At 38.0% G+C, this 20170-nt stretch overlaps 1 protein-coding gene across 2 annotated transcripts in view; it reads right to left on the bottom strand.

The window, feature by feature from the left end:
* Nucleotides 1-319: 319 nt before the first annotated feature.
* Nucleotides 320-20170, bottom strand: part of LOC122555251 (suppressor of tumorigenicity 14 protein homolog) — a 142078-nt gene continuing 122227 nt past the window's right edge. Inside the window, exons 17-19 of one of the 2 annotated variants that reach the window (XM_087992711.1) lie at nt 11534-11805; nt 5687-5718; nt 320-2395 (exon numbers count right to left, since the gene is read on the bottom strand). In XM_087992711.1, the coding sequence (XP_087848837.1) occupies nt 2225-2395; nt 5687-5718; nt 11534-11805 (475 nt within the window). In that variant the 3' untranslated portion in view covers nt 320-2224. Of the gene's footprint in view, nt 2396-5581; nt 5719-11533; nt 11806-20170 lie in introns of both variants that reach the window. The other variant, XM_043701043.2, reaches the window with a different exon arrangement.

A 20170-nucleotide genomic window follows, 5' to 3' on the forward strand; every position in this document is an offset into this window, starting at 1 on the left:
AGAGGAATTCCTGAAATTTGTTCAAATGAACTTCCTTATCAGTTATGTTCCAAGTTCCATTGGAAAGGAGGCACTGCTGTATTTGGTGCCACAAAATGAAGTGGGCTAAGTGTCTATAGGGAAGCTCTAGGATAAGTGTGCTCAGTGTATCAAAAAAGATAGGTCAGAAATGGAAAAGTGAAATGGGACAATCTAAAGTAGAATATCTAAACAGGAGGATGACTGACCTCAATGGGATGAGAGGGTATTTAACCAGAGCAGGAAAGAAACAAAGACTGACCAGAAAAATAGTAACGTGAAAAGAGTCTTCATTTGATGCATGTGGGTGAATTCTTCAAGTGGGAATTAGGCCAAATACAAGAAGTTGGGAGGGAGAGTGAAGAGGAAAGTAAGACTGGCAAACAGCGAATGAGAGAATAAAACTGCAGTTAACATAAAAGGAACTCAAAGTCTTCCGTCAGCATATCAATAAAAACATGTATTAATAAGGTCCTTTTTAGTGCCTATTAGGGACAAAGACAGTGATATAAACTTGGAGGTATAGGTAGGACGAGAATAACATTTTGTTTTGTATTGATACTTATTAACAAAGAAGATGCTAATAAAATTAGTAAAAGTGGAGATGATAGATGTAATGGACAGGGTGAAAATTGTTAGGGAGGATAGCTGCAAAGGCTGGCTGTGTTTTGAGTGGTTAACTTGCCTGGTCTAGATGTCTTACAACAATATTTGCTAAAGGTAGTGGAGAAGGAGATAGCAGAAAGGCATGCTAAAATCTCTAATCTATTATGGAACGGAAGATTATTCAAGAAAGGATTCAATGTCAATGCTACTAATTACAGGTCAGGCCAGTTTAATATCAGTGGTGGTAAAAATTTAGATATACAATAAACAGGGTAAAGAACAACAGGCACCCTTGGAGAGATTTGACCTGATTAAGGACAGCAAGCATGGATTTACGAAAGGGATGTCATACATGACAAATCCAATTAAATTTTCGATGGTATAACAAAGAACGGTAATGAAGGGAATGCAATGGATGTGGTTGCATGGATTTTTAGGAAAACGTTTGACAAAATGAAATTGAGGCTCACAGAATAGTGTCACCTTAGATCAGTGATTCCCAACCTTTTCAGTATCAAGGCACACAGGCTGCATAATATAGCAGGTTTCCTTTCTCTTATACATGTGCAGTGATGAATGTCATTCGAGGTTTCGGAGGAGATTGAAAACAAGGAATGAAAATTTGTCATGCCACGAAAGTTAAATATCACTGGGTTAGATATTTAAAAAGTTAGCTTTTTTGATTAACTATGGACATTAGAATTCAGAGTAAAATTTCAAAATTTGCTGATAACACTGAACTTGGAGCAAACAGTGAGGCCGAGACCACTGACTGCAAAAGGATATACAGAATGGAAGTGACAACTAGCAAATAGAATTTAATACAGAATGAAATAAGATGGTGTCTTTTGGAAGAAATGTTTTCTCCACACTTTAAGAAGGATATGAAGGTCCTCAAGGGAACGCATAGAAGATTTCCCAGAAGGTTGCCAGGGATGAGGGAATGTCAACACAAAGTTAAGTTTGAAAAGCTGGGAATGTTTTCCTGGTAGAAAGGAGATTGAGGGGTGATTTGATGGGGATTATGGCAGGTTTAGGTAAGGTAGACAATTCATATTAACTGATTGTTCTAAGTTTAGGGAACACAGATTGAAGGCTTTGACAAAAGATGTAGAACGATGTAGCGAGGAAGATTGTTTTGTTTTACACAGCAAATGATAATGACCAGGAACTGACGGCTATGGTGGGGTGTAAACAAAGATATAAAATAAATGATTTCAAAAGAAACTGGATAATCACATGACAGATGTTAAGTTATAAGGACTACAGAGATAAAACAAGAGTAAGAATTAGTCAGTTGTTCTAAAAAGAACAACCAATAGACTCAGTACACTAAATGTGCTCATTCTGTATCACAATGTCTCTATGACATTTGGTGGAGTATTACTGGAGCAATAAAAAGGTGGAATAATGGCCATGTTTAACTTGATTTCATCCAATCATGATATCTACAAACTCTTTCGAGCCAGATAACTAATGCAGAAGGTAGAATTATAATTAAACATTTGGGTACTTCACTGGTGTAGCAACATGAGCATTACAGCAGGAACCACCACTTGGATTAAATTTAAATCTTGTTTTCAGCATGTAATAATTTTGCTCAATTGCTGCTGATTCCCATGTTTCTCTGAATCCAGTCTTGAAACTTTGTGATTCTCGTGTAAACTCCAGGGTGCCCATATCGACCACATCCTTGTCCCCAGCTCACAATTCCTGCCAGAAACCACTTTCCTGATGGTTCCTCACAAGCCAGTGGTCCTCCAGAATCACCCTGGAGAGAATATGAACAGTAGCACAAATATATTCATCAAACCAAAGTTTAGCATTCCTTTGTCATAATTATTCAAGAATGCTTTCTAAAACATAGATCGTCTTCATTATATTGTTTCTCGACTGTTTAAAAATTAAATTTAATCAGTAAAAGAATTACAATAAAAATGATTTTAAAATTCGCTTAGTTTTTTAAATTCAATATTCTAAGCAATCAGGAAGGATCAGGTCACACTAAAATGTTAATGAGTCTTTCTTGACTGATTTGTGTTTATCAGCACTCAGAAAAAAATTGTGTTTGTTTTAAATTGTCACTTCAGTCTTATTTTCATACATCAGCCATGCTAACATGTGGTATGTTCTAATTATCAACCAATGTTGGCTTATGGTTGGGGTAGTTTGCAGCCAACAATTCTCCATTGTATGTGGAGTCTAAGGGCTCAACTAACTATCAGTGGTAAAATATAGGCCACTGTAGAGTCTTAACAAAAAGAGGAATGTGCACACCATTACAAGATATAGTTTACTGTATGAAAGCAATACGTATAATTAACATTAACTAGCTGAACATAATTACAACCTTCTGGAGTCAGGTATGTCATGGCTGTTTCCATTGGGAACTCATGCAAGATTGACTGTTTCTTGATTCAAAGACTATAGCCATCATCAGGTTGGGTGGAGATAATACAACTTCAATATTAATTCTTTCAGAATCTTTTATTTTAGACAATAGATTTTTGTAAAAATAAATATATTAGTAGTGTGCAGTGTAGCTGATATAAATAAAGTTGACTCTCTTTTCATGAGTAACAGTATAACAGTGTCCCTTCCAATTAACTATTCTTTGTGTATGAGCAGATACTGTGTCTTTCGCAGCAGGAACCCCCAGAACATAATCAGGAGGAGGGATAACTATCTGACTTTTGAATTGCTGAGGTAAATCATATTTTATTAAAGTTTTTGGACTCATATTTTTGTCTCATATTCACCAGAATGCCAATACAAAGGGAATACAACTTTTGTATAGTTTAAGACGAGAGTGCTGATTGGTTGGCAAGTCGAGTCTGATTGGTAGAAGCATTGCCATGGCAAATACACCAGCTAATGATGAATGTAAATTAACTTTGTTTAAATTTTAAACTAAGCCGATTGACTCTAATCAAGGCATTGTCTTGAGAAAGTAAACAGAGAATTGTTGTCACCTGTTCTGTTGAGTTAAAATAGGTCTCAACCAGTTAGAGTCTATTTAATAACTAACCAGCACTCTCATACAACATAAATGTTGGTTTTTTTGGATGTAGGTTTACTTGCTGAGCTGGGAGGTTTATTTCCAGATGTTTCGTCACCCTACTAGGCAACATCTTCAGTGGGCCTCAGGCTAAGCAGTATACATGATTCCTGCCTTCTATTTATATGTTTGGGTTTCTTTGAGTTGGTGATGCTATTTCCCATGGTGATGTCATTTCCTGTTCTTTTCCTCGGGGGTGGTACATGGGTTCTAACTCGAAGTGTTTGTTGATAGAGTTCTGGAACTCACAGGAAATGACGTCATCACAGGAAATAACATCACCAACCTAAAGAAACCGAAACAGTAGTGTGACGAAACATCTGGAAATGAACCTCCGAGCTCAGTGAGCAAACCTACATCCAAAACCTCAAACTGAGCTACAAATCTTCTCAAAACCCTTTGGTTTTTTTCCTTGACTTTGGTATTTTGGAAATTGTCCTGATGAATGCAAGATGAAAAGCATTGATGAAGTGACTTTCTTCAGTAATATTTAAGTTAATACCAGTACATGACTATTTGACCCCCATCTTTCCTCAGCTTTGGGCAACAGAAGCGCATTGCAGATCCCCAACAATACCTGAGTTAGTTATTCACAGTTGGCAAAGCAGGGGATTTCTACACAAACCACATATCACATAGCTGTTCCAAATTTACATTAATATCCAAGTTTCTAGAATAATGATTTTATGTTTGTGAGAAGATTTGTAGCTCGGGTGCTCGTTGTTGTGGTTCTGTTCGCTGAGCTGGGACTTTGTGTTGCAGACATTTCGTCCCCTGTCTAGGTGACATCCTCAGTGCTTGGGAGCTTCCTGTGAAGTGCTTCTGTGATGTTTCCTCCAGCATTTATAGTGGTTTGAATCTGCCGCTTCTGGTTGTCAGTTCCAGCTGTCCGTTGCAGTGGTCGGTATATGGGGTCCAGGTCGATGTGCTTATTGATTGAATCTGTGGATGAGTGCCATGCCTCTAGGAATTCCCTGGCTGTTCTCTGTTTGGCTTGTCCTATAATAGTCGTGTTGTCCCAGTCAAATTCATGTTTCTTGTCATCTGCGTGTGTGGCTACTAAGGATAGCTGGTCGTGTCGTTTCGTGGCTAGTTGGTTTTCATGGATGCAGATCGTTAGCTGTCTTCCTGTTTGTCCTATGTTTTGTGCAGTGCTTGCATGGGATTTTGTACACTACATTGGTTTTGCTCATGCTGCGTATCGGGTCCTTCGTTTTGGTGAGTTGTTGTCTGAGAGTGGCTGTTGGTTTGTGTGCTGTTATGAGTCCTAGTGGTCACAGTAATCTGGCTGTCAGTTAGGAAATGCTCTTAATCTATGGTAGTGTGGCTAGTCCTTTGGGCACAAAACACTACATAGGACAAACAGGAAGACAGCTAACGATCCGCATCCATGAACACCAACTAGCCACGAAACAACACGACCAGCTATCCTTAGTAGCCACACATGCAGATGACAAGCAACATGAATTCGACTGGGACAATACTACCATTATAGGACAAGCCACAGGATAGGCATTTATCCACAGATTCAATCAATAAGCACATCGACCTGGACCCAATATACCGACCACTGCAATGGACAGCTGGAACTGACAACCGGAAGCAGCAGATTCAAACCACTACAAATGGTGGAGGAAAGATCACAGAAGCGCTTCACAGGAGGCTCCCAAGCACTGAGGATGTCACCTAGATAGGGGATGAAATATCTGCAACACAAATTCTCAGCTCAGCGAACAGAATCACAATAATGATTTTAAGGCACTACTACTGGTATAATATTGACTATTTTCTGAGAATCAAAAAACTTTGACGATCAATGTCACTGCACCACAAATCTATGGAAATTACCATTGTTGACTGTGCTAACATCAAATTCAATATAATTATAAATTTTCGTACTTCACAAGCGTCTACTTGTCCAGTAAGATATCCTGCACAAAGCATTCGTGATGACACAATGTTTCCTACAAAGTTATTGCATGTTGTTTGATTAATAATTCTTACTTCACCCTTTTGAAGAACCAAAGGAAGATGACCTGCGAAACAAAAAGCATTTCCTGTTTAGTTGAGAAACCGTTAAAAATTTAGCAATATTGTAAAAAAATGCATTGTTTATTCAGAGCAGAATTCTGCTCATTGTCTGTTGATAAGCAAAACAGATGCTTATAATATTAACAAATAATATTCATATCAATCTCATTCCTCATCACCAGATTGTGACAAAAACTTGATTGGGCAGTTTATTTTTCAATAAAATATAAAACCATGACTGTCCTCATGGATATATACTGTAATTTAAAATATTGCTCTGTGCTACATTTAGATACATGACAAATTTAATCATAAGCATTTTGTTCTCAAAACATGGTTGCAAATGATTTGTAGTCACTATTTTTTGGTTTTAGGATTAGAAGACTTCATTTAAAAAGCTTCTGCCACATCCAATAAATTTATAATTTTCATTAAAACATTGCATATACAGTGCAAATTTGTTTCTCAATTATATTAATTTTTCTATCTTGCTTTACTGTGAAAATGAACAATCTAAATATCAGTCAACTGTAATGATGGAGAGTGGTCATTCGGTTTTTTTTCACAGTGATATGACATCTTTCTTCCCAAACAAAAAGTGATAGCTTATATTTACTTAGCATCTTTTATTCAAGAAAATATCAAAAGGCTTTTCACATGAGGGTTACAAGCAAAATTTGATATCCAGCTGAATAGGGTAATTTAAGGTAAATAAATAAATACGTGATAAATGAGACAGGGTTTCAGAGACAGGTGATAGCTATTGACATATGGATAATGATAGCACTCTTGTCTCTGAATCACAAGAATCTGGACTAAAGTGCCACTATAAGTTTTAAGCACAAAAATCAAGAGTGATGCTCTGGTGCAGTACTGAAGTAGAGCAGCATTGTCAGAAATGCTATCTTTCCAGTGAAATGTTAATCCTAAGTCCCATGTGCCTACACATGTGAATGTTAAAGCTCCCATGACTATTTTACAGAAGAATTATTCCAAGAATCCTGGTCAATATTTATCCCCCAACACCAAACAAAGACACAGAAGCTTGTCATTATTGCATTGCTGGGAGTATTCACAGGTTGGCTTTCTCGTTTCTTCCATTTCAATGCTGAGTACACTTCAAATGTACTTTGTTAGCTGTAAAGGACTTGAGACATCCAGTGGTCTTGGAAAGAACCATATACATATATACTTGTGTACAGGTCGAATTTTGAAGACTTTTTTTAAAAGCTGAAATTAGGGGGTCGACTAATACACAGGCACATTTGAAGGGCTGAAATTCATGCTGCAGTTCAAAATACCATATTATTAGCAAAAGTCAATTTGATCGCACAACTAAAGAAGAAAAACACAATGAATTACTATAAAGATAATTACTGGATAAAAGCAAGACACCAGTACAGAAATTTAACATATCGAAGATTCATTGAAATCCTGCAAAATTACACTTTCAACATCGTTGTGGCCTGGTATAATGGCACACTTAAAATGAAATATTTATTAAATTCTGAATATATAAGTGTCTTGAACTTTCCTGCCAAATCTTCCATTTCCCTCCCATTTACTCGAATGCATTATGAACCTCAGCAACATTAACACATTTGTCAACGAATTAAAAATATACTGGTATGTAGCTAATATATCTCATGTTTATTCAAATATAATGGCACAATTAAAATGATTAACCTTTTAACAATATTATCTTTTGGATGTATAATGAATGAATGCAATAAGTACTGATAGACTTAGTACTGGTCTGAATGAGTGAATGAATCAAAACGTGCTGTAGCAAACCAAGTGCAGTCAGTAGAGTTATGAATGAATGAATAGAGATGCAACATAGTTAACAAAGAGCAATGAATAGAGTTACTGGTATGAATGAATTAATGTGATTTAATGTGATATAGTAGGGTCAATTTATAGATGAGATATGTGGAAAATACAAGAACTTTTGGCCAAAAATAAGGCATTTACTTATACATGAGATTGACCTATACATGAGTATATATGGAAAATGAACGTCTTTTTAAGGAATTACTTGAAGGAACAATGGTAGAATGGGTGAAAAGGTACACTGATGGGATTCCAGGGTTTAAGCAGCTGAATATGTATTTATTAACCCAAAGAGTCAGGTAATATTCTGGGGACCCAGGTTCAAATCTCACCATGGCAGATGGTGGAATTTTGATTCAATAAAACATTTGGATTTATGAGTCTAATGACCACAAAGTCATTGTTGATGTTCAGGAAAAACCCATCTGGTTCACTAATATCCCTTAGTGAAGGAAATTGTCATTCTTACCTGATTTGGTCTGTGTTTGGCTTCAGACACAGAAATATAGTTGACTGACAACTGTCCTCTCGGTAATTAGGGATGGGTAATAAAAACTGGCCTAGCTGGTGATGCCCTCATCCCATGAATGAATAAAAAAAACTAAAAAAACTTAGCATTCATGATGAACCAGGCAATATTACAGGCAATCCTGAATTACCAGTTTTAATTAAAAAATATATATTGAGATTTTGTTTCTTGATCATATACTTATGGAATGCCTGAAAAAATTCCAAATATTAGATATACAAGAGAAATTGGCCCCAATATCCAGAGACACTTTTGGAGTACCTTTGGGAAGTACCTAGAAGCAGTCACTCGAAGATAATGTTTGGCAAAATGGGAAAATGTTGGAAGCTGGGGACCGTTCCCAGCTTAGTTTGCTACAAAGGCTGTAATTCCATTGAAATTGCAATGTCTGATAAGAACATAAGAGCTAGGAGCAGGAGTACGCCATCTGGTTCTTCATGTCTGTTCCACTATTCAATAAAATCATGGCTGATCTTTTAGTGGACTCAGGTCCACTTACTTGTCCTCTCACGATATCCCTCAATTGCTTTATTGTTCAAAGAAAATCTGTCTTCGCTTTAAAAACGTTTACTGAAGTAACGCTAACTACTTCATTAGGCAAGGAATTCCATGGGTTTTCAACCCTTTGGGTGAAGAAGTTCCTTCTTAATTCAGTCCTAAATCTGCTCCCCATAATTTTAAAGCTATGCCCTCTTGTCCTAGTTTCACCTGCCAGTGGAAACATCCTTTCTATTTATATCTTAGCTATTCTATATTTCTACATGTTTCTATAAGATCCACCCTCATTCTTCTGAATTCCAATGAATATAATCCCTGTCTACTCAGTCTCTCCTCATAAGACAACTCCCTAAACTCCGGAAACAACCTAGTGAACCTCCTCTGCACCCTCTCTAGTGCCAGTACATCCTTTCTCAAGTAAGGAGACCAAAACTGCACGCAGTACTTCAGGTGTGGTCTCACCAGCACCCTATATAGCTGCAACAGAACCTCCCTGCTTTTAAACTCAATCCCTTTAGCAGTGAATGACAAAATTCCATTTGCCTTCCTAATTACCTGATATACCTGCAGATCAATCTTCTGGGATTCATGCACAAGGACACGCAGGTCCCTCTGCATAGCAGCTTGCTGCAACCTTTTACTAATTAAAGTAATAATCCTTTTTACTGTTACTCTCACCAAAATGGATTACTTCACATTTATTATCATTGTATTCCAACTGTCAGACCTTTGCCCACTCTCATAAAGTATCTACATTCCTCTGCAAAGTTTCACAGTCCTCTGCACACTTTGCTCTGAACCCATCTTAGTGTCATCTGCAAACTTTGACACATCTCCAACTCTAACTTTGTCACCAACTCCAAATCTAACTTTGTCACCAACTCCAAATCATCTATACAAGTTGTGAATAATTGCAGTCCCAACACTGATCCCTGAGGCACAGCACTAGTCACTGATTACCAACCAGAATAGCACTCATTTACCCCACTCTTTGCTTCCTGTTAGTCAACGAATCCCCTATCCATGCTAATACTTTACCTGTAATGCCATGCATCTTTATGTTACGCAGCACTCTCTTGTGCAACAGTTTGCCAAAGATCTTTTGGAAATCTAGGTATACAATATCTACTGGGTCCCCATTGTTCACCATGCTTGTAATGTCTTCATAGAATTCCAAAAGACTAGTTAAGCATGTCCTGCCCTTCATGAATCCATGCTGCATCTGCCAACGGGACAATTTCTATCTAAATGCCTTTTTATTTCTTCCTTGATAATTGATTCAAACATCTTCCCCACTTAGAGGTTAAGCTAACCGGTCTATAATTCCCCATCTTTTGTCTACCTTCCTTTTTAAACAGTGGTGTCACATCTGCTGGTTTCCAATCTCCTGGAACTGCCCCAGAGTCCAGCAAATTTTGGAAATTTACCACAAGTGCACTTACTATTTCTCTCACCATCTCTTTGAGCACCCTGGGATGCATCCCATCAGTGCCAGGAGACTTGTCTATCCATAGCTCCATTAGCTTGCCCAACACTACCTCTTCTGTAATAACGATTGTTTCCAGGTGCTCACCTACCTTCATCTCTTTGTCACTTAACTGGCATGTTATTAGTGTCCTCCACTGTGAAAACCAATACAAAATGCCTGTTCAATGCCTTGGCCATTTCACTATATACTAAAACTAAATGCCCCTTCTCATCCTCTAAAGGACCAATATCCACTTTAGTCACCCTTTTTTGTTTTATATATTTATAGAAACAAGGGAACAGTCCTTTTTGCTGTTTAAAGTATAAGTTGATCACAGAAATTAAATGCAGATGTCAATGAACTGAAGCTGGCTTTCTGATATCCTCTCATATTTGCCAGTTCAAACTACTATCCACACCCAAGCCCACATACTTCTCCAAATTAGAGCTACTCCTCCATTGTGCTGCAATATGACAATAATTCGTCTGAGCACAAAATACATATTATGGGAAATCCAAAGGCTGCAAACATAGAATGATTAAAGAACACTTGGAGACATGCCCCATCATTTATAAATTCTCTGTGAGAGTAATTTTGATAAACTGATTGCATTACCTTTCCAAATTCTATTTTAAAAACTACAATTTAATCTGTCTACACCACTCTCAGGTAATGGATTCCAAATTCTAATAACTTGCTCCATTAATCATTTTTCCTCATGCTTCCTCTGGTTGTTTCACGTTATACCTTCTTGTTCTTGACCTTTCCACCTTTCCTATCTATCTGCCCACATCCATCATGATTTTAAACACCTTGATCAAACTTCTTCTCAATCTTCTATTGTCTAAAAGCACAGCCCCAATTTCTTCATTCTATCCAAAGTCAAAAATCATGCAACACTAGGTTATTCTGGTAACTGGAATCCTCATCCCTAGAACTATTCTCATAAACCTTTTCTACATCCTCTCCAATCACATTTTTTTTTTCAAAATCTATCTACAGAACAAGAATGGCATTACCCACATCAATGCTCTCAATTATCCCATTGACTTATATCTCAATCAAATTAGTCAAATACAATTTGGCCTGAAAAAAAAATCCATGCTGGCTCTTCTTAATTGATCCACATTTGTCTGAATGACTTGATTTAGTACGGAATGGTGATTCCTAAAAGTTTTTCCACCACTGAGGATAAACTGTTTGGCTTCTAACTATCAGACTATTACCTAATATTGCAGGAATTAATTCTCTAAAGTGTAGCTTTTATTTTAATTATCAGGACTATTACTGTAAGTATTTGTGCATGTCCATGTGTGGCATTTAAATATGCTTGCAATTAATGACTGTGTGATTCTTCAAATTGTATTGGATGATTAACTAAACCAATCGATTTTTAAAATTCATTTCAGCTCTTAATATAATTGTTAACAAAAAAGTATTTCAATCCAATGAAAATAAAGTTAGAAATAGCTTTATGTATAACTAAACTTACCTTCCTCCTGCAGTAAGCCCCAACCAGTAATATAACATTTCCGATTTGCAGGAAACACATGTAATGCTGATGGAAGACACACTGGTTGAATGTAATTATTGTACACCACAGGTTCCGAAAGTTCAAGCAAGGCAATATCATAATCCATTGTGAAATTATTGAATTGCTCATGAATAATCATCCGTTTAATCAGTCGTGTTTCTACAAAGCTTTCCGAAAAAGTTTGGGAATGAAGTCCAATGAATGCTTTCCATAATAATCGATCAGAGTACCTAGCATTAAAAAAAATTTTCTAATTTTAACCATTAAAATAAATTTGTGGGTTAGTACTGAAAAACATGAATAAATGTTTTGCATTTTTATAGACAAATATTGACTTTGTTAGATTATATAAAAATAATTCTGAATATAGTTAAAAGAAACATTCCTACTGACATTGAAATGATCATAATCTAAACTTTCAAAAAATAAATTTATAGGAGATTGAAAATGGAATTATTGAAAGTTTTATTTTTAATTGAAAGATATTGACTTGCTGCTGATCCATTCTGAATATGAAACTCTACACTTACATTGACCTTTCAATGTACAAAAGCAGACTAAGCAGTTTGACAGAGGTAAATTATTGACTAAGTCAAAGGAGGAGAAATTAAAAGGGTAATTAAGTATCTTATAAAAAGCAGGTTTTGAGTGGTGTTTAATAGGAAGGGAAATGCAGAGACAATAAAGTTTTGAGAGGGATTTCTACAGCGTGTGACTCAGAAGACTGGAGCCAAGACTGTAGGTCTCAAGTGAGAGAAGAAGTTGATCCTGCGTCTGTGGATGATATTTTTAAGAAACATCATGCACATGAAGAAGAGGATGCAGCCAAAAGTTAATCAATTTGAGAAGCTTCTGAGGCAATATTTTGGCAGTAAAGACTTTAGAGGAGATACTTAGTTAAGAATGGAACTAAGATAGACAATCTGGCTGAAATAAAAACAAAGTGCTGGAAATATTCAATTGGATCAAAAGAAATAATGTTTTGCGTGGAATATGATTTTTCTTTCAAACTGCAGGAGGGTGAGTGATATGCTAATAAAACAAACAGCAGAAGGGAAGATCTGGGATAGTGTGGAGGGTGGGAAAGATTAAATGATAAAATTGTCATGAACTAAAGACAAATGGTTATATAAAAGAGCAAAACATTTGTTCAGAGAGATGATAAACACCAGAATAGTATTCAGGCCAATTATCCTTTACCAGAATCAGAAAATCAGGCACAGACCAATGGGAATTAAAAGCAAAAGAGAGGATCTGTGATAAGATGGAAAGTCAAAGATTTTTCTCAAAAGGTAGCAAATCTGTGGAATTATTTACCATAGATAGCATAGAGACTGCATCATTAAGTATATTAAACGTTTAGGTAGACAGATTTTTCATCAGGTTAGAAAGGATCTGGAAAAGAGAAAGGAAAGTGAAGTTGAGGATGATCAAATCAGCCATGGTCTCATTGAATGGCAAAGCAGATTCAATGAACTGAATGGCCTATTTCTTTGAGGATATACATCTTATGAAAGACGATAAAAATGGGACAAATAAAGAAACAAAAGATAGATCTAGAGGAGTTTTAAACAAAAAAAAAGTGAATCAATAGCTGCTGTTTTTAAAAGAGGTTATGATCCGAAATTATTGGACGTAGTGTTAAGTTTGGAAGATATTGAAGAGCCGTCACATAGTAACAGTACCCTATGTATTTGTGTGGACTTATGGGGTAATTTGAATCAGAAACAGAATTAGAAGAATTCTTTAATGTCCTTAATAATGACCAATTCTCAAACAAATTTAAAGTCCCAATCCATAAGGAAGAATGAATTTCCTTGACACCACAGATCCTGAAATGCTGGCATTGTGGTGATTTCTATGAACAAGCAATAAATAGAAACATAGAACTATCAAATACAGAACCAGGAATAAACCATACAGCGCTTTGAAACTCCTCCATCATTCAATATGATCGTGGCTCATCATCCAACTCAATATCCTGTTTTCACTTTCTACCCAAACCCTTTGATTCCTTTACCCAATTTCAACTTGTAAGGAGTCTTCATGCATGGTATTTAGAATATGTGTGAGTGGTCCGGTTATGAGCATTGTATTTGGTGCCACAACGATGAGTCTCATCTGAATCTGTGACAGCGTTATGAGAGATCAGACTGCAGCTAATTGGTTTGGGGTTCAAGAACATCCTCAAAGCATGAAGGCATTAATAGGAACTTTGAATGTAATAATTATTCCTATTACTTTATTCTCAGAAAGAGCAGCCTAGATGCACAGGTCCTTTAAAGTGGCACTGATTCCAAGTGTAATACAGATGCTGTCAGAGGACTGCATAACTGCTCCTCCCCAGACTTACATTGAGTACCTTTGTTGGTGCCAAGCAGTCAGTCAGGCCTGACTTCCCCTTCAGCTGTTCAGATTCTGCTGTTTATAGTTGGACCTTAGAACAAGAGCTATTCAAGGTTATCTACCAAAGCCAACTTAGGAATCTTCAATGGAAGTTCAATGGCTTTCCACATCCCTTGCTATAGTCGAAAGCAAGGCATCACGTCAGTGCACTAAGAACACTTAAAATAGATACAATTGCTTTCCTAGTGGCAAATTTTAGTTCTTCATTTCCAGCATAAACAATTGTGAGGTGAAGAATGACAAATTAACTTGGTTTAATAAACATATTTTCTTCAAGTTGATTTTGGTCTCTTTGTGTAGCCACACTTATGAAGTTAGATTACTTAGTGTGGAAACAGGCCCTTCGGCCCAACAAGTCCACACCGACCCGCCACCCACTCCCCTACACCTAATACTACGGACAATTTAGCATGGCCAATTCACCTAACCTGCACATTTTTGGATTGTGGGAGGAAACCGGAGCACACCCATGCAGACACGGGGAGAATGTGCAAACTCCACACAGAGAGTCGCCTGAGGCAGGAATTGAACCCAGGTCTCTAGTGCTGTGAGGCAGCAGTGCTAACTACTATGCCACCGTGCCACCCACGACGTTAATTGTTAAATGATTGGAGGGACAGTACTCTATAAGAAGGGGAACAGAGGTCTAGCAGCAGGCAGTACTGCTGTTCCTAATCTTTTGTCTGTATTCTCAGCTTTCTAATCCCCTCATATGATTGATCCCCAAATTTTACTCCTGGTTGTGCGATTCACAATGATAAATCTTAACACTTACTCTAAGCTATGTATTAGAAATCTTGCTTGAAACGTTTAATAGCTACTTCAATTATAACTCCAGTGTGATATGATTTTCATTGGTTATGCATCAATTTACATGCTCCTGACAGGAGTCATCAACCAGCTATTCAGGGACTGGTCTATCTCTTCAAACCTCCAGGCACTAGCCCAATGGCCTTGGTGGAAGAGACCAGTTACTGAGGACTGACACCCAACGAAGTTATCATGACAATGCTGCCAGAATTCCATGCACGCACCTACAGAACTCATAAAATGGCTGCAACTGACTTGAATATTTAAGAAATAAAATAAAAGGATTTGTACAGGATCACACGGGACCATATTGCTTAGTCACCTCCATTGGGAACATGATAAATTCCGAGTGACCGCTTTCATTTTATTGTACACCGCAAACTGAGATAATATTGTATTTCGAGTTTGAAGCCTGGCGCATTGTAGTAGTGTGGATGCTCAAATGCTGATCTCTAATTGTTGGTTGGCCATTCTGGAGAATTGCAGCTGCCTGATGCACTGTGCCTTAGAAAGTTAATTTCTGTCTAGGACACCCAGTTACTATACACCCTATGGTGTAAGGATTGCTTTCTCCAGGCTCTTTTTCATCCTTGTCTAGCAGCTTATGCAGCCCTCTACTGCTTTCCATGCTTTTGCTCTTCAAGTTACACCTCTTAAGGCAGATCAAATTGAATACCCATGTTGAAACCATATTGACAAGGCAATGCTCTGACACTTTGCAGGACCTCCTAGAAATTATTTGTTGTAATATGGGAATGCTCGCTCACTTTACTGTATGAGCTGGTGCTCATAATAAAGAGAACGGTGGCAACAACATTCAAGTGTAAGATAATAGAGGGTTTGCTTTGTCTGGTGTGGCAGGGGAAAACCACATTGCGGTGTAACTAAAAGAATCTTGTATCTAAGAAGTTTTAGTTTATTACTTGTTAACAACTCATTATAGGTTACATTAATATGATAGATATTTTAAACAGAGACTTTGAGGAACAGGAGGTTTAGGTCTCTCTCCTTCGGGATCCCAATCTGTTCATATGACATCAATATAGTAGGTGACTTAGGGCATCCCTTTAAACTCTTACACAAAATCTACCCACAAGTTTCTTTTTGCTCATTAATATTATTACATTTACCACTACTCCATCTCCCTCTAAGTCTCTGATCGGGTGATCCAGGTATCTGGAACTTTCATTATTCTCCTTCAATGGATTATCTTTGGACTTAGAAGACTGGTGGTTTGTTCAGTTGAAGATCATTGAATTTAATTGTCTTTCCAACAATTTGAGGTCTACAACTCCCTTTTGTTATAGCATCATAGAGATGTACAGTACAGAAATAGACCCTTCAGTCCAACTCATTCATGCCTACCAGCTATTCTACATTAATCTAGTCCCATTTGCCAGAATTTAGCCCATATCCCTCTAAATCCTTCATATTCATGTACCCATCCAAATACATTTTAGATGTTATAATTGTACCAGCCTCCACCACTTCCTCTGACAGCTCATTCCATACATGCACCACCCTTTGTGAGAAAAAGTTGCCTCTTAGGTCTCTTTTAAATCTTTCCCCTCTCACTTTAAACCAATACTCTTTCAGTTTTGGATTCCCCCACCCCAGGGAAAAGACCTTGTCTATTTACCCTATCCATGTCCCTCATGATTTTTCGCAATGGATTCATCTCAGTCGATCAGTGTTATGAGCAATATAAGGTGTCTGGTGGTCTGCTGTTTCTTGGCTGACTACCTTTTCTATTCAGATCCTTTATTCATGCTGTTTCCTCTGCTCCAAATTTCACAATTGTTTTGTACAGTAATGCCTATAGTAGTGTGTGGGTTGTTGGCTATGACAGGGCTGTTACTTTTTCTATATGTCTTGACAGACTTGTAAGCATAAATGTGTAGCCAACTTTTATATATTCAAATCCAAAACTGGCTGTTAGAGATTTGCGGTCTACTGACCAAAAGGACGACATCAGGAATGCTATGTGTTGCAAAAATCTCATGCAAGACTCAGCTAACCATATGCATAAGCATGGAGTTTCTTAAAAGGAGAAAGTGAGGTCAGCAGATGCTGGAGATTAGAGTCAAGAGTGTGTTGCTAGAAAAGCACAGCAGGTCAGACAGCATCCGAGGAGCAGGAGAGTCAATGTTTCAGACCAGAGCCCTTCATCAGGGGCCTTATTGTGATGGAGTTTCATAATCTCTATTCATTGATAGAAAAAAATTGATGATGATGAGGTAAGACCTTCCACCAAAAACAAATAGATCTGTTTGCATACATTTCCAGTTCTATGTGAAATATGGTGGGTATCAACAGATTTCATTACTTTGTTCTGTAGATGGCACAGGTCTTGCTATTGGCAATGAGTTCTTTAAAGGCCTTGATGATCCTAGACCACGACAGCACTGACCGAGTTCTGGCTCTGTACTTGGTGATCTCTAAATGTTCCTGGTACAGCATCTCTAGGACAGCATCTGAAGTGAAGCTGGAGCAATCAGTCATTTTCCATAAACCACTATTTCATTCTCAATTGTAAAATGCTATCAGTGCTCAAAATATATTTTCATGACCAATCCATGAAGCCTTAATACTGACAATGTGGAGACATCTCTGGTTCCTTACTACTCCTGTTGGTCCTGGCTAAGCACATTGTGGTTCACTGGCTATTATGCCATAGTATACCAAGTGTATGAATCAATTTTATGAATGAATTAACTCAGCATCATGCCTATTAAGTTCATTGATTGTCATTTTGAAAAACACATCTGCTCTTCATCTGCAGTTTTCCCTGCACATATGTTGTTTTGTAGGTAAAGCTTCAAGAATTAGAAAAGCACATAAGAATTGCAGTATAGAAGGTGGCCATTCAGCCCATTATGTCTGCACTGGCTCTTCAAATGAGCAACGTTATCTATTGCTGAGCACATTATTTGTATAGAAATAATCATTCAATTCCCTTTTTAATGCCTCAATTGAATAAGGTGAAATTTCAAATCTTTACATTCTTGGAAGCATCCTTGCCAGTTCCTCCTCATCCAACTGTAACTCGAAGTAGTATCTTACAAAATGTATGGTTTGGTATTTGCACTAGGAATTCTTTGAGTCATCCTTCTGCAGTAGGCTGTTTTATTTCGTTAACCTCTTTATGTGTGTAGCTATTCAATATTTTGCTTTTCTGAAACCATGACCAACTTCTGCACATCTTCTGAAACTGGCCTACTATCCAACAGGTAAAGCATTCATTTTAAATGGCTAGGCACTGTCTGTGCATGTGAGATTTATTTGCACCACAATGCTGACAGTGTTGGTCCCTGTCCTGCTCACTGTACTGGCTTTTCCATTTGCATCATATGCTTTTTTAAAAATATTCATTCAAGGGAAATGGGATTTGCTGCCTGACCTAGCTTTTATTTCCATCCTTAGTAGCTCTTGTGAAGGTGATGAGAAACTTTCTTGAAGTCCATTTTCTACCTGTGGTCCATTTATTACTCCAGATAAATTCAATATGCTTTTGGGGAGGGAGTTCCAGGATTTTGACTCAGTGACAGTAAAGGAACAGTGATATATTTCCAAGTTAGGAAAATGAGTGGCATTTGTAGGTCCTTTCAGGTGGTGGTGTTCCAATGAAGCTGACCTGTTTTGAGAAAGGGTCACTGAACCCAAACAATAACTTTTACTTCTTTCCCTCGAGACTGATTACTAAACTTAGTGATCTCGGACTAAGCCCCACTCTCTGCAACTAGATCCTCAGTTTCCTGACCCACAGGCCACAATATTTCGTCCTCACTAACACTCAACACTGGAGCCCCCCAGGGGTGCGTACTCAACTCCATACTGTACTCCAGACGTACCCATGACTATGTCACCAAATATCAGACTAATGCCATTTACAAGTTCGCTGATGACACCACCATAGTCGGTCAATTCTCAGATGGCGATGAAACAGAATACAGACGGGACGTGGATGACCTGGAAAAATGGTGCACTGAGAACAACCTAGCTCTCAATGCCAGCAAAACCAAGGAACTCATTATTAACTTTTAGCAGGATGTTACTCATGCCCCTCTACACATTAACAGCACAGAGGTGGAACGAGTGGAGAGTGTCAAGCTCCTGGGAGTAGTCATTCCCAACAAGCTTTCCTGGACTGTTCATGTGGATGCACTGTTTACAAAGGCCCAACAATGTCTCTTCTTCCTCAGGCACCTGAGGAAATTTGGCATGACGGCAAATACCTTTACCAACTCGTAAAGGTGCGCCATCAAGAGCATTCTGTCTGAATGTATCACTACCTAGTATGGCAACTGTACCATTCAAAATTGGAGACAGTTACAGAGAGTGGTGAACTCGGCTCGGACAATCGCAAAGGCCAACCTCCCATCTATAGAATCCATCTACCAGGCCTGCTGTCAAGGAAAGGCCGCCAGCATTCTTAAAGATCCATCCCACTCTGGCAATGTTTTTCTACAACCTCTACCATCAGGGAGAAGGTACAGAAGCCTGAACACATGCACTAGCCGGTTTCAAAACAGCTTCTACCCAACTGTTGTTACAATACTAAATTGACTCACAAACTCTTAACATTCGCCTGTACCTGTGTCTTTGTTTTAGCCACTGTTTACCTATTATTTACTATCTATGCTACTTAAATATATGATCTGCCTGTGTTGCTCGCAAGACAAAGCTTTTCACTGTGCCTCGGTACACATGACAATAAATTCAGTTCAATTCAATTCAATGCTGTAAGACCTTCTGACCTTTTCCAGCAATTTCTGTTTTTGTTCATATGCATCTGTTGGCTTTGACCTTTTTGATGACAATGGCCATTGGTTTGGATGTTGCTGTCAAAGGAGACTAGGCGAATTTCAACAGTGCACCATGTAGATGGTGAACACCGCTGCTACTGAGCATCAGAGATGGTGAGAGTAAATGTTATGGATGTGATGCCAATCAAGTGGGATGCTTTATCCTGGATAGGGTCAGCTTTCTTGAGAATTGAATGGAATCCGTATATCTCCTATACAAAGGTGATCATCCCTTAGAATTGATTGGAGCTAGTTCTGGAATTCTGCATTAATCACTATTTGAATGGCTTTCTCTAGAGCCTGGGCTTCTTCAAGCAGTAATAAGTCTAACAAAGCCTCAACTATTACAACAGTAGTAATAGCGTCATAGAGTCATAGAGATGTACAGCATGGAAACAGACTCTTCGGTCCAACCCGTCCATGCCGACCAGATATCCCAACCCAATCTAGTCCCACCTCCCAGCACCCGGCCCATATCCCTCCAAACCGTTCCTATTCATATACCCATCCAAATGCCTTTTAAATGTTGCAGTTGTATCAGCCTCCACCACTTCCTCTGGCAGCTCATTCCATA

This window comes from Chiloscyllium plagiosum, unplaced genomic scaffold (assembly GCF_037043375.1).
Source record: "Chiloscyllium plagiosum isolate Xiang-an unplaced genomic scaffold, Cpla_swu_hap1 HiC_scaffold_12, whole genome shotgun sequence".
NCBI lineage: Eukaryota > Metazoa > Chordata > Chondrichthyes > Orectolobiformes > Hemiscylliidae > Chiloscyllium > Chiloscyllium plagiosum.